We start from the raw sequence: 25,955 nt of genomic DNA on the forward strand, positions 1-25,955 counted from the left end.
AAACTTAAGAACCATTTTTTTCCTACGGAATACTTTATAGCGATGAACAGAATACAACACAATGATATGACCATCACAGTTTCATGACGATGACAAGTATAAAGTTAAATTAGACTTTACAAAGTTTATTGCTTCAAGAGAAGAAGAAATACCATCAAGCCACTTATATGCCAAACTAAAATTAAAAGATAGTTAACATAATACATAAAACAGCCTTAATTCAGAATACCACAAAGGTCTTTACATCCAAAAATCAACATACCACACATATGCAGTTTACAATAACATAAGACTAGATATAACAGCCTATTTTTTTTTTTAAATCATCATAATGAATATCTCTATTATTTTTACAAAGCATATTTCAGTATAATTCAGATTGCATGATATCATTCACAAAAAAAAAAAAAAACAGATGGCGAGATATCAATTTCAACAATTCAACTTTGAAATTATCAATTGATTAAGGCAGAAAAAATTCTCCACACAAGATTTAAATAATGTGCACCTGTTCACAGTGCCACCAAAGAGAAGTACGCGCAACTGTGCATCACTTCCGACATTCATGTACTTGGCATCCGGACAATACCTAGATGCCCATTTTCGGAATCTATTAACAGCTGCCTCTTGCTCTGCTTTGGCCACGTTTTCTATGTCTTTAAGATATGACTGATCAACTAGCATTCCCACAGATTCCATTTTTATTAGAAGCTCACCAAATGGCTTCCAATATTCCTGGTAGAAATCATACATGTTTTTCTGTAAAACAGGTACTCCATCAAGATTCCAAGGCATATCAGATAGATGACTCTTTAGGCTCTCATAAAGCTTCAGAGTGCTTCTAGCATCTAAGACAGAGTAACATATCCAAGGTATTCGCTCATCTCTTTGCAGCACATCAACAGGAGCAATGGTAACCATTTTACCTGCAGATCCATCTATCCTCACCTTTTTCTGACCAAATATAGTTGTCATTGACACCTTACCAATCAAATCCTTTTCATGGTCCAACTTAGCCCTAGACATGACCTCTTGGTCACCTGTAAGTCCTTCAAGAGAATAACCACCAACCCAACGCCTAGATGAATCCCATAGCCGTGCCATGTGCATTGTATCAGCATGAAATCCAGAAACCATAAATCCGTAGTTTTGTATAACATGACAGTCAAAGCTATAGTTATGCCAGACCTACAGAATGCACCAGTGACTGTTATTTCAAAAATTATTTTGAATCCCATGTCACAAACCCAGCAGTCTTGACTATTAGATCATTAGAACCTTTGATATGTGAAGGCAAACTTCTACAAAAACTAAAGCTATGCAGAAGCATGGAATGATTTATATCTTTAAAAACATCATTCATACAACTGAAATCGTGTAGTTGACTTAGTGCTCGTTTGGATATGGCCAAACAGCAGTTTGCGTCCAAAAAATCTATTTGCAATGTAACATTTTTGTTTTTTTAAGATTTTGGATTCTCAAAATCGGTTGAGGTAAGTAGAAATGATATTGAAGGAAATTCTTTTTTTTTTTAACTTAAAAATTGATTCTACTCTACCGTTCAAATAAAATCAATTCTTCTAAATCTTTACAATATCGTTCCCAAACACAAATGAGTGTTTCTAACATCAGTTCTTCAAAAAAAAGATTAGTAAAATTTAAGCAAACAGACCTTAAGAGGTGCACATTAAGAGGCGTGATAGGGTTCAAAGCATAAAAAGGGTTAGAAGGAAGTTACCTTTTTTATAGACGAATCTTGAAAAAATTCAGCAAACTTAATTAAGATCTCTTTGCCTCCACCATCAAGAACATCTACCCAGATACATGACTTTCCACCTCCAAAATCAGCTTCTGGACCCGAATAAATACTGAAGCATATTATCTCCCCGTGATCTACAGGTGTTTCTTGTTTCACATTTATCTTGGCCACCTTTGAAGACATTAAGAGTTGGTACATGTTACATTTCAGCATTTGTGAAATACAAGTAGCCAGGAGATTCATACCGATACAACTGCTTATATGCACTCAATTGAAGAAAGGGTTTAAGAATATAATATATGATATATCACTTCAATTTGTATCAGTTAAAAAGGACAAATTCACTAAATTCATGTCCAATGTATGATATAACTCATGTCCAGAGTATACTCATATTAGAGAAAATGACTATAATTATGCACACTGTTGCAATCAAGGCACAACCATAATACATGTTGACACAGTCAAGAATTGTACCTCAGTATCACATGCATGAATAAGATGCCTGTAATTTACTGTAAGCATCTTAGCAACTTCCTCTGCAAGAGAAATATTATTAACAACCAATATGTCTTCATAGATGCTACAAAGCCTTCCCCGAAGTTTTGATTGCTCAGTACTATGTGCCTTTTTAAAAGTTGCATTAGTTTCACCCTTTGCAGTTGTTTGTTTAGTACTGCGTGCCTTCTTACCAGTAGTTGCATTAGTTGCACGCTTCACATTTGTGTGTTCAGTACTACGTGCCTTTTCAACAGAAGTTGCATCCTTAGCAGTTGTATCCAAACCATGATTATCATTAACTTTATCACTTTTCTCTTTACAGATCTCTGATGGAGGTACCTTTAACTGAGTGCCCACCCTTTTAGTGTCTGTCAACACTTTTGAGTCTTTAACAGAAGATGAGGCAGGTTCATCAAGATCCTGCTGCGCATGATCGTGATTCATAGAAACAGCCTGTTCCTGACCAGTGGAAGTAACTGCATTAGATGCAACCCTGAACTTATTATCAGCTTGTATTTCCTTTTTATTTTTAGACAATTTATTACTTGCCTCGGCCCAGGCTTGTTTATTATACCCAAACGCTTTTCCATTAGCAGGGGATGTGGGAAATTGAGCCAAACCCGCCATCCTTACTTGACTATTACAGGAATGTAAAGAACCCAAATCTTCTTCATATCTCCTTTCCTCCAACATGCCACATGACATGTCCGAAAATTTGTTAACTGAAATATGTACAGGATATTTATGGCTATATTCCATGTCATCACATTTATTCAACCCAAAAGGTGTTCTCTTTAGACAGGACAAACCTTTTCTGAAAGACAATGCACTATGTTGAAGGATATTGCTGGCAATCTGGATTGATTGGATTTTTCTTCTGCAGTTCATAGCATGCAAAAAATTAAAGGAAAAAAAATAGAAAGGTACCAATCAATGGAATGTGATAGCATATTTAGCTTTTCAGTTTAACACGAAGAAGATACAAGAACAATCACCCAGGGCAAACAAAACTATGCGCCATGCACTAGCCAAAGCAAAATAAAGTCCCATAGGAATGAGCTAAAATAATGCATATTTTGAAATGTCACAAATAATAATAAAATATTTCCACTATACAGTATATCCTTTGTGCCAATGTACTCCACATTTACATATAGTTAATCCCAGGATAATATGATATCCCTAGTTGCCAGCTTTACATATTTTACCTGTAATTGTTAGTAACTGCTAATAATATGCAGGGAGTTCAATTGTCAGCCATTCAATCTTGAATTATTTTCCTTTTTTTTTCCTTCTAATCACGAGTTGAAAGTTTAGCAACTAATAAATTTGAAAACTTTTATCAACATATATATCAAGCAACAAGCAACCTTGGGTGAAATTTACACGGTGACACGCCCCTTTTGGCAGTATGCAGTATAACAATCTCCATAAACCCTAAGAGTTTTCAATTTTTCTTTTATTATTGCTCAAATCCATATACCCTTTAGAGTGAAAACCCTGTTCAAGCCCTGCAATACCAGAACCATCCATAAACCGAACATTCACAATTACAAAGTCACAATGTGCAACCTTAAGAGAAAACGCCTAAAAAGACCATAAGCAAAATGCTTCAAACAAAGAACACTCTCTGAAACAAACACAGACACTCAAATACACTCCACAAAACCCTTTCACACTATTACTATCAGACCAAACCGTTTCTACACCTTCACTCCCTACCTCCCTCATCCCCTCTGGGCCTCTCCTCACTTCAGAAACATCAGTAGAAACTAGAGACCTCCACAAAACGCCAGAAATAAGAAACAAACACTCCAAACTTAATCCCTTAACCTTTTTTATTATTTTTATTGGCAAATGTTGGTTGTTAATTGTTAGTTTTTTTGTTAGTTGGGGATTTGAACCTATGACCTCTCCCTCGCTCCCTTCCCCCTTCATCACGAAGCCAACCTTATAACCCGGCAAACTTAACCCCTTGAAATTCACTATTTCCTATATCAAAAAGTTCAAATTCAAACACAAAGAAACCAAAGCCAGCAAAGCACAAGACAGTCCAACTCAACAGTAGTAGTACTCCACAACAGCAAACCAAATTCTCCAAACCATCTAACAAAGCTACCAAAACATCTAACACTTCAATAACAACACATCTTAACACCCCACCAAAGACTTGTTCATTGATGACAGGGTTTTCAAGACAAGGCAAAGAAGAAGACAACACCCAATGGAGAAAAGATGACAACTTTGAAGGAAAAAGAACCTGGGGAGGTGTGATTGAGAGGGAGCCAACAAGGACCAAGAAAAGAGAGCAGCACGGAAGTGGCGGGAACAAGAGGGGCAATACAAAGGGGTGCTCTGAGAAGAGACCCCCATGGCTGCTGCAATCACACACACAAGCCTCCCCAGTTTTGTGCCTTTGTTTTGTGTTGGGGCAGTGGCAAAAAGGGTTAAAAAGAGAAGTGGCTCACTCACTCAGGGTCTTATTTGAGTTGCAAGAAAAGTGGGTCTGTGAATGTGAGTGAAGAGTTTATATATTGAGGGAGAGAGGGAAAGGGGTTGTAAGAAGTGGAAGTGGAAGAAGAGAGAGCATAAACCCTTGTGCTTTGAAAATTCATTCATGCAACTACAAAACAGAGAATGAAGGGGAACCCAAAAACAAATTATAAAAGGAAAATAACGTAGAAAAAGGTAAAGTCTTTTATGTTGTTTTTTAGTACTGAATTATGGATATTACTATTTACACCTCAACTTTTTCTTCTGCACCCCTTTTCAACTTTTATTTTCTAAAATTACCCTTTCTAGGACCAAAGGAGACCCATCACCAAGGTTGAATTGAATGAAATGTTTGGATGAATAAGGGCCAAACAATTTTGCAGGAGGAAAGTGTTGAACGGTATGAAAGAGTGAGGTTTTGAGCTTTGGAATATCACTTTGTCAAAGAAAAAAAGTGAGACTAAGGAAGGGGAAAGGAATATAAGATGCGCCCAATTGGATGAATCTGAAAGGGTCATAGGAGGGGGTGTGCGTGAGTGGCTACAATATGCAGGTCTGCAAAAAAGACAGGTTAAAGGATACGAGGGTGCGTTTGTAATAATAATTTTAAAAGACAAGGCAAGGGATGCAAAAGAAAACAATAGAAGTGTATTTAGTAATTGTCCTGAATTATTTAAGGGAAAAAAGCATGCGGGTTGCTAACTAGGCCTGGTTGGGTTAGATTACTATATGGCTTGCTTTCGGGAGTTGCTTTGTGCACCAGAAAAACTTTTTGTGCACCCAGCAACTTTTTGTCCTCACTATCAAGTATCCATTTACATAGTTCGAAACGAATGTGGCATGGCTCATTTAATCCACCTTCATCTCAAAGGTGTTAGGTGACTTTAGACAGCAAGGAGAAAAATGTGATTGCAAATATAGGGCATAGAATCATGGATTCAGTTTCTCATTTATTTTTTTGGCTAGCGCTTGTAGTCTACATGGGTGGAGTTTGAAAAAGACACATTGATTCATTTTCTCTCTGTTCTTGTTGACTCATAACCTCAACTACTCAGATCCGCCTTCTTTGGTTCAAATCATGCACTATAAGATTAGAAATAATCTAGCCCAATGACTTTCCTAGAGACATGAGCCTAGCTACATTGCTTTCCCAGATTAATCAGTCTAGCCTCACAATGTTAGGAACAAAATTGAAATGATGAAGAAAAGAAAGAATTTTACTAAATATAAGAAAAGAACAGAAAATAGAAGAGAATATTTCATATCCTTCTTCCCCTATTTATATCTAATAAAACCCTCTAATTAACTAACTCATTAATAGTCCAAATATCCTTCTCATTGTATCCTAAATCCTAACACACAACTTTACCACAAGTATCACTAAACCCTAAACCCCAAACCCCAGACCCCAAGCCCTAAACCCGAAACCCTAAACACACAACTTTAATTCATGCATTGAAGGCTTGAAATATTACAAGCCACTTGTGCAATTAGATGGGACATTTTTAACTAGCAAATACCATGGTACTTTGTTAACTCCCATCGGACAAGATTGTAGTAGGAACAATTTTCCACTTGCTTTTGCAATTGTTGAGAGCGAGACTAGAGAAGCTTGGATGTGGTTCTTGCATTATTTGCGAAGATATGTTACTCCACAACCAAATTTATGTATTATATCAGACAGGGGAACCAGTTTGCTAGCAGCTTTACAATCCGAACGCGTTGGTTGGAATGAATCAGAATTACCTATTGTTGTCATAATCAATGAAACATTTAATAAAATAAATGATTCATTGTTACTAACGACATCAAAATCATGAATATGATAAAGGCAGTGCATAGGTACTCCAAAGACGTATATGTCATGATGCAAGAAAATCAACACATTGCTACCTCGCATTATGTTCGCATGTATGTTCGAGAAACATGGGAGTTTGAGGTTCAAGAAATTGCAAATACGCGACTTCATCGACAAGCAATGGCATGCACTGTCAAATTGAATGAATGGTCGTGTGATTGTGGACAATTTCAAGCACTTCGACTACCTTGCTTGCATGCAATTGCAGCGTGTGTTTTTTACAATTTAAATTATGATGACTTTGTTGACCCTGTATACAAGTTGGAAAACATTTTCAAAGTTTATCAACATCATTTTCATTCCCTTGGAAGTAAAGACACATGGCCACAATATTTAGGTTCGTATTTTATGTCTGATCCTTCGAAACGACGATTGACATCAGGCAAGCCGACCACTACTCGAATACATAATGAGATGGATGAACCAATTCCAAATAGGCCTAAGAAATGCTCATTATGTAGAAGTGAAGGACATAATCGGACTAACTGTCCATACAAACAAGTACATGACTAAAATAACTTGTAATTTTTATGTTTTTCTTTCATTTGTATTGTGCGTTTTATATTAATATATTAATTATGTTATTTTTAATTTTTATTGATAGATTATTTAAACTTTAAATAAGAAACATTTAAAGTAAACTATATTAAAAATATATATAACATGTTTTAAATAATAAAACATTAAAATAAAATAATATCATATCAAATAAAATCACAAAAAATATACTAATAAAATCAACTTAATATTATTTATTATATATTTAAATATATTTTTTGTAAATTATTTTATGTTTTAGAATAATAGTGTTTAGTTTTTATTAATTTACGGTTTAGTTAGATAAATTATTATACATGATAAATTAATTTTGTTAAATTATTATTTTATATTTTAGAATAATAGTGTTTAGTTATTATTAATTTACGAATTAGTTACATAAATTATTATACATGTTAAATTAATTTTGTTAAATTATTATTTTGTGTGTTAGGATATTAGTGTTTTGTTGTAGCATGAGCTGTTCGACAAACACTGTTCACTCCTGTGAAATTTATAAAAGGAGGGTTCATCCTCACCTCGGTGCATATGTTGCATCCAAACAATTAATTGGTTCTCTGATTTTGACGTATTTCTTAGAGTCATACTCACATAATTTTTTTAGTGTTACACACACGAAAAAGATACTTAAAAAGTTTTTTTTTTACGTTACATAGAATCCAACGATTCCTTACTAATCAATAATTCTTTTACATATGGCTACTGAAGAACCCATAACAAGAGATAATGCTAACGACTTCAATGATGACGAGTAACAACATGATTTTGATGAATATGGTGAACCAAGCAATTATGCGTTTTATTTGTATTGTGTGTTTTATATTAATGTATTAATTATGTTATTTCTAATTTTTATTAATAGATTATTTAAACTTTAAATAAAAAACATTTAAAGTAAACTATATCAAAAATATATATAACATGTTTTAAATAATAAAACATTAAAATAAAATAATAACATATCAAATAAAATCACAAAAAATATACTAATAAAATCAACTTAATATTATTTATTATATATTTAAATATATTTTTTAACTTTTTTATTTAAAATAAAAATAAAACCGTAAAAAATATTAAATTTAAAAGAAAAAACAAATTTACGAAAGAAAAAAAATAGGTTAACATAACAAAAACATGTCTACAAATAGTAAAAAAAACATTAAAAAAATTTAACAAAAAGAAAAAAAATAGTTTTACGAATTTTTAAAGTTGTAAAACAAAATATGAGTTCCGTTTTAAAAAAACGACTTTAAAGTCGTAAAAAAAAGTAACATTTGCACTAAAATCGTACATATTTTTACAATTTCAGTTAAAAAGAATAATAATAAAATAAGTAGTAACAGGTGTTACTACTTCTGAGTTAGAAGTCCTAACACCTGTTTCAATTTATCCCGTTTTGGATAATTTTTTAAAATATATATTCGATTGGAAAATTGAATTTTTTTTTACCCCTAATTGATAAAAAAAACTCATAAGTAAACTCTTTTTCCCCTATTTTTACCTAATGTCAATAATATAAGATGTTGAATTTTATAATTATGTTCATAATTTTCTTTTTTATATATATAGATAGTGAATGAAAGGTAAATGTAATAATCTCCTATTCTTACCGATATTAATATAATGTTAATCTTATAATTATGTGGGCGGTTTTTTTTATATATAGGGAGTGAGAGTTTGGTTTTATATCCATTAGAATATCAATAATATAATGTCCTTTGGCGGTTTTCTTTTATATATAGAGAGTGAGAGTTTGGTTTTATATCCGTTAGCGGTGAATTTGGCGGTGTCGGCGTTAGGAGCAATGTTTTTGCTTGAGGGAGGGGGTAATGGTTTGGGAATGGGAAGTGGGAGAGTGTGCAGTCGGAGTCGGAGTGAGGTTAGTGGAGTCAGAGTCGGAGTGAGGCTGGATGGACCTGTGCCCCTAAAAGACGACGTTTTGGAAAAGGAAGTGGTTTTCGAGCAGTGCGTGACGCGGACTCTGTCTCCGGCGTTGACATTGGAGGAGGGACTTGAGAAACTGAAGGAGGCTCTCCAAATCTTGAATTCTCCTTCCCCTTCTTCCCCTACTGTCCTAAGACCTTCACTTTGTTTTGCTCCCAACCCCACTCCTCCTCGGTCTTTCCTCTCATTTATGTTTCCAAGAACGACGCCGACTCTAAATCACTCTATGTCAATTTGGATGATCATGTGAGTCACCAGAAAGAAAGGTTCTTTTTGGTTTTTCATACCTCAGGTAAAGGTTCAACAATCTTATTGTCATTACTTTAATAACTTTAAATACTAATTCTTTAGCCGCTCCCAGATTGAGTTAGATGAGCTGGAAAGTGTTTCCATTCTGTCCATGACCCTTGCATGGGATGAATTTTCCTTCTCTACTTTTCAAGAAGCCCATTATTCGCTTCAAGATTCTCTAGACCAGGTGCCTGACATGCCTTTTTGATATCTTTTCTGTTTTTGTTGTTTTATTTACCATCATTCCCTGCTTCTATCATTTTTCATGTAATTTGGAATATTTAAAGTTAAATGGTCAATTCTTTTTTGCATCAGTTTTTACACCTTTGTGAATGAAAAAAGGGAATCTTTCATTATGGTTTGGTTGGGCCTTTCTCTTTGTTTCCTATAATCTAGAGGATCCTTATCTTCTTCTTGGGTTCTGAAAAAATAAAAGCATCAACTCCCTCCTGTATTTATGCTTGATGTTATTTCCTACGGTGTTGGTTATGTGTCATGTCTTGTCTACTATTGACACATGTAAATCCAAATGCACTAGAGCTGCCCTCAAAAAACTCAATTTGGTAGAAGATAGATCTATTCCAAGGGTATAAGCTCATTTCTTTCCTAATAATATGTAAGTTTTACTTGCAACTAGTTGTTACTTCCCTGAATTCCTTGTCCAAAAGTCAATGATGAATGTAACCATGGTTTTCTTGAACTGAGAAGCATATTGGGTCAACATTTTGTCTGAGTTAGTGTGTAAAGCAAAAGAACTAGTGCAAGCATACAAGCTTCAAAATGTAGTTAAGACTGCAGACAACTTCTGTTCATGTTTGAAGCTTGATAGAAACACAGATGTTAGCTATAGTAATATGAGGAAGGCTGCTTCTTGAGAAGATTTGACTGACAACTATTTATTCTGTCCTAAAGCTGTAGATCCTCAGTACAAGGATTTAAGGCATTTTCAGTGGCATTGGGAAAAGGGGGAGCCTGTCATTGTCAGCAATGTGCTTGAATGTACATCTGGTTTAAGCTGGGAACCGCTTGTCATGTGGCGTGCATTACGTCATGTAACTAATACCAAGCATGGCCAACATTTGGCGGAGAAAACAATTGATTGCTTAGATTGCACTGAGGTTTGCTTAATTTCCCAATCTTTAACTTTATTGACCTTGGAGAGCTTTTTACACAAATTTCATTCTTCACCTTCATTCTCATGAAGATTATGTTTAATTGTTTAATGTTGGTACTTATTTTAACTGGAACCACTGCAGTTATGGCATTTGGAGAATTATTTAATATTAGCAATTTTTATGTTGTTGAATTTCCTACATGTTTCCTGAATTCAGTAACTCCACCTTTTCTGGATTGAGACTTGAGAGTTATTTCAGTGCATTTAATATTGTCAGTTATTGAATTCCATAGAGTCATCAGAACTGAATGTTCTTGAAATATTTTGTGAAGTACTGAAAAATTACAATTTTTTGGTGGATGGTTCCACTTTAAGAAACAGTTTGTAGATGTTCTGCTATCTGGGTCATAAAGAGATACCGGCCTAAGGTGGAATGTTGGTAAACAAAACACACATTAGGGTGATAATTAGAAATCATTTTTCTGTGTGTAGTTTTTGTATTAGTCTCAAATTTTAAGCCCTTGTTTCATGCTTTATGCTGTCTCTCCATCATTCTCAAGAAATATGGCTAGTGTGATCAATTTATCCTGCTACCATCATCATCATATTCATCTTCATAGTCCTAGGTTTTGCTCCTTATCTTATCATCTTAGAAAATTTTATCTCAATGTTTGGCTGTTTCTTGTCCCTGCCCCATTTTGCTGTTTTTGCTTTGCCTGCCCAGACCTTTCTTGTTGCCCTTGCATCCTTTGGTATGTTTGTCTAGTTCTTAGACTTACAGCATCTAGCTGATGTTGGGTAAAATGTACTTTTTATTTTTTTTAGTTTGTTGAAAATGTTATTTTCGATTTGTACTCATTCTGTTTTTCTGTTTAGTAATCAGACTAGAGTAAATCATATCTGCTTTATTTTACTGATTTAGTAATTCTTTACTGCTTTTACTGGACTTGTTTATTCAGTTGCTGCTGATTTCTGCATTTCTCTTTTGAGGTATTGGTTAAATGCAGGGGGAAATTAATATCCACCAATTTTTTACTGGCTATACAAATGGTCGTAGGGATTGGCTTGCTTGGCCACAGATATTGAAATTAAAAGATTGGCCTCCTTCTAATTTATTTGAGGAACAATTGCCTCGTCATTGTGCTGAGTTCATATCTTCCTTACCCTTCAAGGAATATACTGATCCTCACAAAGGTTCTCTTAACCTTGCTGTGAAGTTGCCTAATGGTTCTCTAAAGCCAGACCTGGGGCCAAAAACATATATTGCTTATGGATTTCCTCAGGAGCTTGGACGTGGTGATTCAGTGACTAAGCTCCATTGTGATATGTCTGATGCAGTATGCAATATTTGCTTATTTCTTTCCTGGGCTGTTATTTTCAAGGATTTCTTCTAAATTATTTGAACTTTTTAAATAGATTTCATATTGGATGGTGTATAGTTTGTAGGATGTATAAAGTGTTGTCTTTGATAAGCCATTGCATTTCTCTGTTTTGTTTCTTATGAGTAGTTTGTGGCTTCAATTCCATGTCAGTTTTTAAGTTCTGTGCATTGTCTTCAATTCATAAACTCTCATTTGATTCTATATTTGACGAGTTATTTCCCTGGTTGTTATAATGATTGATTGATAATTAGAAAAACTACTCTTGTTATGATAGTAGAATCATCACATTAGTATGTTTAAGGACTTGAAATGAATGATGCCTTTGGCTTAGAGAAGGCTTTAATTTGCGTATATATACTTATGTCAGTTGCATAGATTTTCCTGATCAAACATTTGTTAGTGTTTTGTATATTTTGCTGTATGTGGCCCTGAGTGCATGCTTATCAATGAAGGAATTGAAGCATTTTTTTTTTAATAATTTGGCTGTTTTAGGTAAATGTGTTGACTCATATTGCTGAAGTGAAACTGGATTCTGATAAACTTACTGTCATTGAGAATTTGAAGCAAAAGTGAGAGAGTACAACCGGGAAATTGAGTGTATCCGACTAGACCGAGTTTCCCAGTTCTTACTGGTTCAGTGTTGGGTTGATTACATGGCACCGGGTTAGATGCATATCCGATTTGATGGTGAGATGATCTGATAAATATTACATATGCACCAATATTAATGCATGATTCTGATTTATTCTTTTGTTTAGTATTTGTGTATTGCTCCTGGATCTAGACCTTCCCCTGTTGCTGTTGCTGCTGCAAGTCACAAATTAATCACATGTATTTCATGCTTCGATGAGCGTTCACTTGCTTATCATGCTGTTGGATATGAAAGAGGATCTCACATTCCAGCAGTAGCCATTACATCATCAGGCACTGCAGTTTCCAACCTTCTTCCTGCTGTATGTTTCATTAATATTGCTTGTTTTACATGGATGTCCTTATTTTCATGAATTTATTTTAGGGTAAAATACATTTTTGGTCCCCCTATAATGCTCAATCTACAATTTTGGTCTCCTAGATACTTTTATTTTTCACTCAATGTTTGACCATGGACAATCAATTAACGGTCAACTAACTAAAGAACCAAAATCGCTGATTTTGAAAAATAGGGGGACCAAAATTGCGGATTGAGCATTATAGGGGACCAATAGTGTATTTTAGCCTTTATTTTATTTTGAATGTGTGATGATTTATTAATTTCATTCCTGTGACTTGGTTTGTTGTCATTCTGTATGCCGTTGCTAATACATGCATTATTGGAGTTAAATTGGTTGCTTTGCTGGCTCTTTTTTTGCACTTAGTTTTTACTTTTATTTCCATCAACTTGATTTGTAGTTTTCTCTTAGAGTTTAATTCCCCTCAAGGTTTGAATTGTATTTGCTTTTAGAGTTTAATTCAAACTCACTAACTATGATAATAATCTGATCATAAATTATCGATTATGATAAGTGTATTGATTTTTATAATAATTATTTAAAAATCGTATCTAAAATAATTTTTTTAGAATAAATAATACATAGTAAATAATTTATGCACTGAAATTTTATAAAAACTTTTTACACTTTTATTTAATTATAAATTATCATATATAATAAGTCTGTTAACTTTTATAATAATTAATTTAATAATTTTTTATATGTCATCATTTCTAGTTAGTTGATTGAAAGTGTAAAAAACTTTTACACTATTATTTAATCACAAACTGTCATATGTGTGATAAATTTATTGATATTCATGATAATTATTATTAAAGTTATATGATAAATATTTCTAGTTGATTGATAATATAATTTTCTTGCACAAACAATGCACATGCCTATTAATTAACTCAATATTAAATTAATTTACAATTTTTTTTACATTTGACAGTATATAAAATAAAACTTATGCTTTTATACAAAAACATGAGATCCTTAATGCACGTTGGTTTTATATTTTGTTATATTGTGTTCATGTATTTTTTTTTTTTTTTTATACAGTGTTCATGTATTCAATATACTTAAAAATGAAACACTTTCATGCATTCAAGTGTACCAAACAAAATTCCAACACTATATTTTGGAGAAATATGGTTTCAATGTGTATTCTTTTTTAAATTTGTAAGAAGAATTTATTACTGTTTATGGTTAATATGGGCTGATATATATTTTTCCTGTAGGGACTGCAACCTAATCTACTAACTACTACTGAACTCTAATGCAGGTCAAGTCTGATCTGGCTAAAAATATCCAATCATTAGAACCAAACTCTAAATGTTATGTCTTGTAATGAGTGATTCTCTTACACTCTGAAGTATAACAATTTTACCTTATAAGGGTTCAATTCAATCAAAGTAAAATGGAAAGCGTTTCCCTATTTATCAAATATGCTTATGTTTTGTAATGTTCTTCTACTAATATGTGGCGAGCTTAATCCAAAGTGATCTTTGTTTTGGAACTATCCAGTTGAATAGCAGCATATTTTCAGCCTTGAACTTTATATTTTATTTGTGACTATTCTTGTTTAAGAGTGGTTTATGAATGTGGTATTGATATTTGATGCACGATAACTGGCCTTCTGTCAGGTAAAGGTTCAACTTCTTATTGCCATTACTTTAATAACTTTAAATACTAATTCTTTAGCCGCTCCCAGATTGAGTTAGATGAGCTGGAAAGTGTTTCCATTCTGTCCATAAATACTAAACTAGCGTTTAGAATTCCTGTCTTGGGGCAAGTGTTCCTGAATTCTAAACGCTAGTTTAGTATTGAGTTTGAGGAATGAATACTGGTTTAAGTGCATGTTTTATGTCTCACCTTGTGCCTTTTTTAAACCATTTATTGACTACTTATTTTGTTCTCCAGACTGTTTAGGTAGGCGGTTGGGACCGAGGCTTCTTGGGAAGGTTGATGATTCAGGGGTAAATAACAGGTTGGTCAATGCTTTATTATTTTGGTTGTTTGTGCAAGATTTACATACAAAACTACTTCATACCAGGATCCTGTTGTAGAGGTAAATTAATTATTACCTTACATACATAACTATAGTTATTGATTATTATTTTGGTAAAACGTATTTGGCCGCCGTTCATGTTGTAATCATCCTTGAAGGCCAAACTGAACCCTAGCCTTCTCATCTTGTAAGCTTTCTTTTTTCCTCTCTCTTTGATTTTTCTATGTGTTTCGTTTTCCCCTCTCTTTGCTGCCTCTGTGGTTGGACATACAACATGCTTGCAGTGTTCAGTTAGTAGCTACTGAATTCTGATATTGATCACTTGCAATGTTCATGCTGCCTCTGTAGTTTTAGAGATATTTGTTATTATGCATAATTTATTTTTCTTTAAATTCATCAGATCTATCTTCTTTCCCTCACTCCTATGTTGGAAATAGAAGTCCTGTAAAGCTGTTTAATCTTTTTGCATGTTCCTGATTATGAGATGTATATTGAAATTATAACCTAGATTAACTATGAACGTGCTGATATAATCATCTTGAAATTGAAGATGACCATAGCAAGTTGTAATTCATTGTGATCAAGGATCATGTGAATGATTTGAATATTTCCTCTACTTCCAGTGAGCCCTGATTGTCTTCTCCAGCAAAGCTCAACTGTAGAAGATTCAATTTCATTCAAATTTTCTGATGGTATAACTGAATCAGTTCCATGCTCATACACTGAATTTGCCGAGCGACTGGTGCTGCGGCAGTATAAAAATTTACCTGACACAGAGGTAAGCATCATTCTTCCTTTTCAACATCAGCTTTCAACTTTTTATCATAATTCTTATCTTTGGTTGTTGATGATTAGGACTAATTTTATGACCAGTTTTTTTGGTTACTGGTGAAACTGTGGACTACTTTAAGAATTTGAATGACCTACTAATATAATATGTATTGTAAGACATTTTTCTGAAGGATTTGCTGATCCTTGTTTCGTTCATAACTAATGGAGCAGGTTAAAGAGTTCCATAGAAGAGATGGTTTCGAGGTAGCAAGTGCTGACAAGATGGCTAAGTCATGCATGGTTTATTTTGAAATGCATCTATCCCTAAGGAAAAAAATAATTACAAAAGCTTTTAATGGTAGTTATAGTATCTACAAGGAAACTTTTTGTAACTAGGTCTATTGCCTTTTTGTTTGAGTAACTGGACATGTAGGTACAATAATTGGTAATGAAGATATCGATAGTATTAGGTGGCCTGGTTCTGAATGGAGATGTCTCAAGGTAATCAGATTCTTTTCAAGTCTTTAGATTTAGTCACTTACACATGAAGACTTGTCAATTAGAAGCTCAAACCTAGGATTGGTTTGTTCTATATTTGTTTCTGATTCTATTTTGCGTTGTACTAGTTTTGAGAATTTCTTAATAGTTTGGTTTTAACTTTATCGAGGCAGCTACTTTGTTGTTGAATTTGTTGTTTGCTTTGGGTTAGGGGTTTTAAGGTTTTCTTGTTTTGTTGAGGTGCAGGGGAATTGATGATGTGGTGGTGAGAATGATGTATGGGGAGTAGAACTACCAGGAGGATTGTTGTTGTTGAAGATGACAAGAGAGCTGAAAGAGGAATGCCGAGCTTCAATTCTGAGTTACCCAATTCCAATTCATGGTAAATTTTGTCTTTGCAATAGTTATTGGATTAGGGTTTGCATATGTGGAGAAATCTTGTTAATTTGTTCAATCATTTTCTTTACTTTCTGCTGAATTTTCGTTGTGAATGCTTTGTTTTACTTATTAGTTGCTCACTTGTGTGGTACATAAGATGTTTGTAGTGGTTTTACATTGAGATGTTTTTATTAGCCCTTTAATGATGTTGGATGATACTTAGAATATTTATAACATTGTGATATTTGTGGTTGCTTGGTTTTCTTTATTTATGAATAAGGAATAAAATACTAAACGGGTGATACTTAGAATATTTATAACATTGTCGTATTTATGAACAGGGTTGAGGATGTTACAAGAGTTTGGGATCCTTGCTGACCAGTGACTAGGGTTGAGGATTTTACCAAGAGTCGAAGACCGTTGCTGCTAGAATGTATGCAGCTTTTCTTTGTAAATGAATTTGAGCTAGTTGTAAGATTGTCACAATAGTTTTCTTGGCTATAAGAATTTGTTGGTTTTGAGCCAATTCATGACCAATCATAATCTTCCAAGCTGAGAGGTAGTTGATTTGTTGTCTCTTTTGATGTGTAGGTCAAGGTAAAGAGAAACATTGTTAATTAGTATCCTTTTAATGTAAAAAAAAGGAAGATTTTATGTATAAGCGGAGCTTCACAAAGGTACGTAGCATTTATGATTTAACTTTTTGTTGGGTTGACTTGGTTTTCTTCAATTTTGTAGAAGGTACTAAGATGTAGGCATGCTAGATCCTTATTACTTGACTGTTGACTGTTCAAGCATTCTGGTAATATTGATTTCATATGGCTTATACTCATTTCAAGCTTTCTCGTAATACTCATTTCATAACGGCACTTAAAATTTTTTCAGTTGGATGGAAAGGCTACTTGTGTTTTACTTATTTCATATGGCTTATACTCAATTGGATGGAAAGGATACTTAATTTTTTTTGTTTTTCTACTCTACTCTAGGTCCATTCTAGGTTTCTCTTTGAGTCCTAGCTTGCTTTTGTGTGCTTTTCATTGCTTTAATTGTTGAATAATCCTTGAAAATTTGTCTTGTTAAAACTCTATTGGTTTAGCTTTCATTTCATTTTTTTTTGTCTTTGGTTATTGTTTGTCTCTTTGTTTCCTTGCTTGTGAGTTGTCATATAGGGAATTGGAAAGGAGGATTGATGTCATACCTTGAAGAATTTGAGTCAAGAAGCAAGGGGTCAACCACCTTAAGAGCTATTGGACTAAGAAGCACTCCAAATTGAGTGAAACACCAAAGATAGAATAGTCACCACAATTGAGGACTTTTTTTTTTGTAATTTTGTAATTGACAATTTGCTTTGTTTTCAAATTTTGTAACAAAAAGGCCTTTCATTGGAAGTAAGTTGGAAGCCTCCAATAGGTCACCTTACTTTCATTTGTGTGTAATAATTTTAGGCAATTTTCCCTTAGGATAGTGAGTGTTTTGTTGGGAACCTTAAATAAGGTCATCCAAACACTCTTAGGATCCGCCTAGTTTGCATTTCTTGCATTTTAATTTCTTGCTTACTTTCATACCTTATTTCCTTTACTCTCTATTGTCAAACTGCCTAGGTAGCTTGCCTTTTACCAATTAGTTTTTATCTTATCTTTCACACCTCTTTTAGTCTTTATTTTGGCTAGTTTCCATCATAGTTTCTTTTACCTTTTGTTTTCAAACCCCCAACAAGAAAGAACCATAATTTAGGAACCAACATGAGTCTTCATTCTTCATCTAGTGTTAATGGCGAGGGTTTTACTCCTAAGGACCCCTTGTATAAGATATTAGATGAGTTGAGATCCCTTAAGTTGTTGAAAGAAAAATAAGAGAGAAAAGAAAAAGGTAAAAAAAGAGTGGAAGAAATAAGTCAAGATGAAAGAGAGAAAATAAGAGAGGAAGAAAGAAGAAAAATAATGAAAGAAATGAAAAGAGAAAAACATGCCTCCTATAGTAGTCATGACTCTTGCAAGAGTTTAAGAAAAGAACTTAGCGTCTATTATAGAGGGCGGCATAGTTCACATACTAAACATCACTCCCAAAGAAAATAAAAGGATAGAAGGCCTCAAGAGGTTAACATTAGCCTCCCATATTTCCATGGAAAAGATAATGTTGAGGCCTACTTAGATTGGGAAATGAAAGTTGAACAACTCGTTGCCTGCCATCATATTAGCGAAGAGAGAAAAGTTCCATTGGCTACCCTTAGCTTTCAAGGGTATGCCCTCTATTGCTGGACTTCCCTTGTTAGGAAACGAAGGATTCATGGGGATCATCTACTAGAGTATTGAAATGATCTTAAGAGTGCCCTTAGGAAGAGACACATTTCCTCCTACTATGAAAGGGAGCTTATGGACAAGCTCCAAAGGCTTAGACAAGGGAGTATGACTGTTGAAGAATATAGACAACAAATGGAACTACTCCATTTAAGAGCTGGACTTATGGAGGAGGAAAGAACAAGCATAGCTAGGTTCCTTAGTGGGCTTAATATGGAAGTGAGGGACAAGGTTGAACTCCTTCCATATAGGGACCTAGATGAGCTAGTCCAACTTTGCATAAGAGTGGAGCAACAACTTAAAAGAAAGTCTTCTTCAAAATCTTATGACTCTCACTCTTATCCAAGGAAGGACCAAGCCCATGGAATTTTGGGGGCTCGACCTTCAAAACCCAAGGAAGATAAGGGTAAGACTGTAGAGAAATACACCCCTAAGACTAGTTTCCAAGAAAGGACTAGCAATATTAAATGCTTCAAATGTCTTGGGAGAGGTCACATTGCCTCTCAATGCCCCACAAAGAAAACCATGATCATGAGGGGTCAAGACATTTATAGTAGTCAAGAAGAGACTACTTCTTGCCCTTCCTCTAGTGGAAGTGAAGATGAAGTAAGGGGTGAAGAGTCTAGTGAGGAAGTCTACCCCCATGAAGAAGGTGACCTCTTAATGGTTAGAAGGCTCATTGGAGGTCAATCTTGCGATCTATCTCAATCCCAAAGAGAGAACATCTTTCATACAAGATGCAAAATTTTAGATAAAACTTGTTCTCTCATTATGGATAGTGGATCTTGTTGCAATTTTTGTAGCACAAGATTAGTTTTCAAGTTGAACCTCACTATCATTCCCCACCCAAAACCTTATAAACTTCAATGGCTCAATGAGCAAGGGGAAATGATAGTTAACCAACAAGTGAAGATACCTTTCTCTATTGGGACATATAAGGATAAAGTTAATTGTGATATAGTTTCCATGGAGGCAAGACATATTCTTTTAGGAAGGTCGTGGCAATTTGATAGGAAGATCATTTACAATGGCTTAACTAATAAGATTACCCTCATCCATCTTGGCACTAAATTTGTGTTGCATCCTCAAACACCTTCACAGGTGGTCAAAGATCAACTAATTATAAAAGATAAGAGGGATGAGGAAGAAAAATTAGAAAAACAAAAGAAAAAGAAGGATAGTAAGGCCTTGTCTTCAAAGGCCAAGGGAAAGGAAAAAGAGGAAAAAGATTACTCCAAAAAGATTGTTAAGAAGGAAAATCATTTTGCAACAAAAGGTGATATTAAAATAGCACTCATTCTTAAACAATCTTTCTACCTTCTCCTATCAAGGGAAACATCCCTTAGCATTGCCACAATTCCTACATTTGAGACCTTACCCCTAAAGGTCCATGAACTCTTACATGAATTTGGTGATATATTTCCCAAAGAGATACCCCCTGGGTTACCTCCATTAAGGGGAATAGAACACCAAATAGATTTAGTCCCAAGAGCAAGCCTTACTAATAGGCCAGCCTATAGGACTAACTCTCAGGAGACTAAGGAGATAGAGTCTCAGGTTAAAGAATTGTTGGAGAAGGGTTGGGTCCAAGAGAGCCTAAGCCCATGTGTTGTGCCGGCGTTGTTGGTGCCCAAAAGGAATGGTACGTGGAGAATGTGTACAAATTGTAGGGCCATCAACAACATCACTGTAAAGTATAGGCACCCCATTCCTAGACTTGATGATTTGCTTGATGAGTTGCATGATGCCAATATCTTTTCAAAAATTGATCCTAAAAGTGGTTATCACCTAATTAGGATGAAAAAGGGTGATGAGTGGAAAACCGCTTTCAAGACCAAGTTTGGTTTGTATGAATGGTTAGTGATGCCTTTTGGGCTCACTAATGCACCAAGCACCTTTATGAGGCTTATGCATCATGTCTTAAGGGATTTCATAGGTAGATTTATAGTTGTTTATTTTGATGATATTTTAGTGTACAATAGGAGCCTAGATGATCACTTAGGACATCTTAGGCAAGTTCTTTTAGTCCTTAGGAAAAACACTCTTTATGCAAATATAGAGAAGTGTATCTTTTGTGTAGATAATATAGTTTTCTTAGGTTTTGTAGTTGGTAGAAATGGGGTCCAAGTGGATCCTGAGAAAATCAAGGCCATCCAAGAATGACCCACCCCAAAAAGTGTGGGAGATATTAGGAGCTTCCATGGGTTAGCAAGCTTATATAGAAGATTCGTTCTTAATTTCTCTACAATTGCATCACGTCTCAATGAGCTGGTGAAGAAGAATGTGGCATTTACCTGGGGTGAAAAACAAGAGCAAGCCTTTGCTTTGCTAAAAGAAAAACTTACTAAGGCCCCTGTTCTAGCTCTTCCTGACTTTTCTAAAACTTTTGAGCTAGAATGTGATGCCTCTGGAGTGGGAGTTGGAGCTGTATTGTTACAAGGTGGGCATCCTATTGCTTATTTTAGTGAAAAACTTCATAGTGCCACCCTAAACTACCCTATCTATGATAAAGAGTTTTATGTCTTAATAAGAGCCCTCCAAACTTGGGAACATTACCTTGTTTCCAAGGAATTTGTCATTCATAGTGATCATCAATCACTTAAGTACATTAGAGGGCAAAGCAAGTTAAACAAGAGGCATGCAAAATGGGTAGAATACCTAGAGCAATTTCCATATGTTATCAAATACAAAAAGGAAAAGACAAATGTGGTAGCTGATGCCCTCTCTAGGAGATACACATTGTTTTGCTCCCTAGGAGCTCAAATTTTAGGATTTGATAATATTATGGACTTGTATGCTTTAGATGAACATTTCATTGCCATTTACGAGAGTTGTGGGAAAAAAGCCCAAAATGGATTCTATTTGGTTGAGGGGTATTTGTTCAAAGAGGGAAAACTTTGCATACCCCAAGGATCCATTAGGAAATTACTTGTGAAAGAGAGCCATGAGGGTGGGCTCATGGGGCACTTTGGGATAGACAAGACGCTTGTCTTACTCAAAGAAAAGTTTTATTGGCCCTATATGAAGAAAGATGTCCATAAGCATTGTACTAGGTGTGTGGCTTGTTTACAAGCCAAGTCTAGGGTGATGCCTCATGGGCTATACACACCCTTACCCATCCCCTCCACACCTTGGGTATACATTAGTATGGACTTTGTCCTTGGGCTTCCTAGAACCCAAAGAGGTGTAGACTCTATCTTTGTGGTGGTGGATGTTTAGCAAGATGACACACTTTATACCATGCCACAAGGTGGATGATGCTTCCTACATCTCAAAACTTTTTTTCAGGGAAGTTGTGAGACTCCATGGTTTGTCTAGGACCATTGTGTCAGATAGAGATGCTAAGTTCCTTAGCCACTTTTGGAAAACCTTATGGGCTAAGCTAGGAACTAAACTTCTTTTCTCTACCACTTGTCATCCATAAACTGATGGGCAAACAGAGGTAGTGAATAGGTTTTTATCCACCCTTTTAAGGGCTCTTCTGAAAGGCAGCCATAAGTCTTGGGATGAGTATCTTCCTCATGTAGAATTTGCCTACAACAGGGGGGTTCATAGAACCACCAAGGTCCCTTTTTGAGGTTGTCTATGGGTTCAATCCCCTAACACCGTTAGACCTTATTCCTCTCTCACTGGACACTTCTTTTATACATAAAGAAGGGGAATCTAGGTCAGAGTTTGTAAAGAAGTTGCATGAGAGGGTTAAGAACCAAATAGAGAACCAAACAAAGGTGTATTCAACTAAAGACAATAGAGGAAGAAAAGAGCTAGTTCTTAATGAGGGTGACTAGGTTTGGCTCCATCTTAGGAAGGATAGATTTCCTACTAAAAGGAAATCCAAGCTTAGCCCTAGAGGGGATGGACCTTTTTAGGTTTTGGAGAGGATCAATAACAATGCCTATAGGTTGGACCTCCCAGAAGAGTATGGAGTCAACACCACTTTTAACATTTCAGATTTAACTCCTTTTGTAGGTGGAACTGATATTGAGGAGGGGGAACTAACAGATTTGAGGTCAAATCCTCTTCAAGGGGAAGGGGACATGATGTAAGCTCCATTGGAGCTTGTAGGGCTAGGATCTTCTTCATCAATGGATTCCTTTACTTCTTGAAAGATGAATGGCAGCGGAATGGAGAAGGAAGAGAGAGAGGAGACACCACTTCAAGGAGAAGATAAGTCTAGAAGAAGCTCACCACCATAGGAGGTCATGGATAAGAGCTTGGAGGAAGAAGGAGATGAATGAAGGGAGAGGAAGAGAAGAGCACGAAATTTTGTGCTCTAAAATCTGAAGTTTAATATTCAAATGATCAAAGTTGAAAAAAATGCACACACATGACCTCTATTTATAGCCTAAGTGTCACACAATATTGGAGAGAAATTTGAATTTCAATTCAAATTTCACTTGAATTTGAAATTGAATTTGTGGAGTCAAAATTTGGAGCCAAAATTTCACTAATTATGATTAGTGAATTTTAGTTATGGTTCAGCCCACTAATCCAAGATTAATTCCTAGATTTTCCACTAAGTGTGCTTAGGTGTCATGAGACATGTAAAGCATGAAGGACATGCACAAAATGTGACTATATGATGTGGCAATGGGGTGTAGTAAGCAAATGCTCACCTCCCCCTCTAAAATTTAATTGGATTGGGCTTCAACCAAATCAATTAAATTTATTTTCAACTACACACATAAAATATTCACTTAGTGCATGTGAAAATTACAAAACTACCCCTAATATAAAAACTAGTCTAGGTGCCCTAAAATACAAGAACTGAAAAATCCTATATTTCTAGGGTTCCCTACCTACATTATGGAGCCCTAAATACAAGGACCAAATATAATGACATCCTAGTCTAATATGTACAAAGATAATTGGACCCAACGTTGGCCCATGGGCTCAGAAATCTACCCTGAGGTTCATGAGAACCCTAGAGCCTTCTTCAGCAGCTCTAGCTCAATCGTCTTGGAGCCTCTTGCTCATGGCTCTAGTGACTGGTCCCTTCCTAGGGAGGATTGCATCAACTTGACTAATTGGGTTTAGGGGTATTTGACAAATAAGGCTTTAGGGTTACTTAACAAATTAGGATTTAGGGTATTTGACTAATGAGGGTTTATGTGTAGGTTAGTAATTAGGGTTTAGTGTTACTTGACCAATTAGGGTTTAGGGTTATTTGACTAATTAGGGTTTATGGGTATTTGAAAAATTAAGCTTTAGTGTTACTTGACCAATTAGGGTTTAGGATTATGAGACAATTTAGAGTTACTTGATTAATCACTATTTAGGGGTATTTGAAAATTTAGGATTCATGGGATACATGAAAAATTGGGGTTTATGGGTGTTTAACTAATTAGGTTTACTTGACAAATTGGGGTTTATGTGTATTTGACTAATTAGGGTTTATGTGTACTTAACTAATTAGGGTTTATGGTTATTTGATAAATTAGACTTTAGGGTTACTTTGGTTGTTATGGTTTAGGGGTATTTGAAAGACAAAGGTTTAGGATTACTTGACTGATTGAGGTTTAATGGGTATTTGACAAATTAGGGTTTAGGGTTTGTTTATAAATAAGCTTTTAGAGGTATTTGACTAATTAGGATTTAGTGTTACTTAACCAATTAGGGTTTAAGGTTATTTGAAAAAATAGGGTTGCTTGACTAATTGGGTTTAGGGGTATTAGACAAATAAGGGTTTAGGGTTACTTGACAAATTCGAGTTTAGGGGTATTTGACTAATGAGGGTTATTTGACAAATTAGGGTTACTTGACTAATTAGGATTTATGGGCATTTGAAAAATTATGGTTTAGTTTTACTTGAACAATTTGGGTTTAGGTTTATTTGACAATTTTGAGTTACTTGATTAATCACGGTTTAGGGGTATTTGAAAATTTAGGATTCATGGGTTACTTAACAAATTGAGGTTTATGGGTGTTTAACTAATTAGGGTTATGAATACTTGACTAATTAGGGATTAGTGTTATTAGACCAATTATGGATTAGGGTTATTTTGCAAATTAGGGTTTATGGTTACATGACTAATTAGGGTTTAGAAGTATTGATTAATCAGGGTTTAGGTTTAGTTGACTAGTTGGGGTTTAAGGATATTTGACAAATTTGGGTTTATGGGTATTTCACTAATTAGGGTGATGTGTACTTGACTAATTAGGATTTTGTGTTCGTTGACCAATTAGGGTTTATGACTATTTTCAAAACTTAGGGTTTACAAATACTTCACTAATTAGAGTTTACGGGTATTTGACAACTTAGTGTTTAGGTTTTTGGGGTATTTGAGTAATGAGGGTTTATGTGTAGTTGAGTAAGTAGGGTTTAGTGTTACTTGACCAATTAGGGTTTATGATTATTTGACAAATTAGGGTTACTTGACTAATTAGAGGCTAGGGTTATATGACAAATTAGGGTTACTTGACTAATTATAATTTAGGGGTATTTTACAAATAAGGTTTTTTGGTTACTTGACAAATTAGGGTTTAGCGGTATTTGACTAATTATGGTTTATGGGTACTTGAATAGTTAAGGTTTAGGGGTATTTGACAAAGTAGGAAATAGGGATATTTGACTAATAAGGGTTTAGGGGTACTTGACTAATTATGGTTACTTGACTAAGTAGGATTTAGGGGTATTTGAAAAATTAGATGTTTAGGGTTACTTGAGAAATTGGGGTTTATGTGTGTTTGACTATTTCAGATTTATGTGTACTTGACTAATTAGGGTTTTGTGTTACTTAACTAATTAGGGTTTATGGTTATTTGACAAATTAGACTTTAGGGTTACTTTGATAGTTATGGTTTAGGGGTATTTCAAAGATAAGAGTTTAGGATTACTTGACTGATTGAGTTTTAATGGGTATTTGACAAATTAGGGTTCAGGGTTTCTTTACAAATAAGCTTTTAGTGGAATTTGACTAATTATGGTTTATTGTACTTGACTTATTAGGGTTTAGTGTTACTTGACCAATTAGGGTTTAGGGTTATTTGAAAAGATAGGGTTGCTTGACTAATTGGGTTTAGGGGTATTTGACAAATAAGGGTTTAGGGTTACTTGACGAATTTAGATTTAGGGGTATTTGACTAATGATGGTTTATGTGTAGTTGAGTAATAAGGGTTTTGTGT

At 34.7% G+C, this 25,955-nt stretch overlaps 1 protein-coding gene and 1 long non-coding RNA gene across 13 annotated transcripts in view; one reads left to right on the plus strand and one right to left on the minus strand.

The window, feature by feature from the left end:
- Window positions 1–4,915, minus strand: part of LOC100790704 (DNA polymerase I A, chloroplastic/mitochondrial) — a 32,007-nt gene extending 27,092 nt beyond the window's left edge. Inside the window, exons 1-6 of one of the 4 annotated variants that reach the window (XM_041004712.1) lie at window positions 4,521–4,898; window positions 3,070–3,137; window positions 2,810–2,982; window positions 2,237–2,719; window positions 1,739–1,930; window positions 509–1,188 (exon numbers count right to left, since the gene is read on the minus strand). In XM_041004712.1, coding sequence (XP_040860646.1) covers window positions 509–1,188; window positions 1,739–1,930; window positions 2,237–2,719; window positions 2,810–2,982; window positions 3,070–3,137; window positions 4,521–4,633 — 1,709 coding nt within the window. In that variant the 5' untranslated portion in view covers window positions 4,634–4,898. Of the gene's footprint in view, window positions 1–508; window positions 1,189–1,738; window positions 1,931–2,236; window positions 3,138–4,520 lie in introns of all 4 variants that reach the window. The other 3 variants (XM_014779396.3, XM_014779397.3, XM_014779395.3) reach the window with 3 other exon arrangements.
- Window positions 4,916–8,930: 4,015 nt separating this feature from the next.
- On the plus strand, window positions 8,931–17,609 carry LOC102666851 (uncharacterized). 9 transcript variants are annotated; one of them, XR_005886246.1, is made up of 13 exons: window positions 8,935–9,408; window positions 9,478–9,594; window positions 10,320–10,525; window positions 11,512–11,858; window positions 12,396–12,590; window positions 12,662–12,856; window positions 14,798–14,864; window positions 15,044–15,072; window positions 15,509–15,663; window positions 15,888–16,157; window positions 16,401–16,536; window positions 16,874–16,965; window positions 17,124–17,247. It is a non-coding gene; the product is annotated as an uncharacterized lncRNA (long non-coding RNA). The 9 variants fall into 9 exon arrangements; XR_005886248.1 differs by adding an exon at window positions 17,271–17,609 and having other exon boundaries at window positions 8,931–9,408; window positions 14,798–15,663; window positions 17,124–17,129; XR_005886245.1 differs by having other exon boundaries at window positions 8,932–9,408; window positions 14,798–15,663; window positions 15,888–15,920; window positions 16,075–16,157.
- Window positions 17,610–25,955: the final 8,346 nt, after the last annotated feature.

The sequence above is a fragment of the Glycine max genome, chromosome 8 (genome assembly GCF_000004515.6).
Source record: "Glycine max cultivar Williams 82 chromosome 8, Glycine_max_v4.0, whole genome shotgun sequence".
NCBI lineage: Eukaryota > Viridiplantae > Streptophyta > Magnoliopsida > Fabales > Fabaceae > Glycine > Glycine max.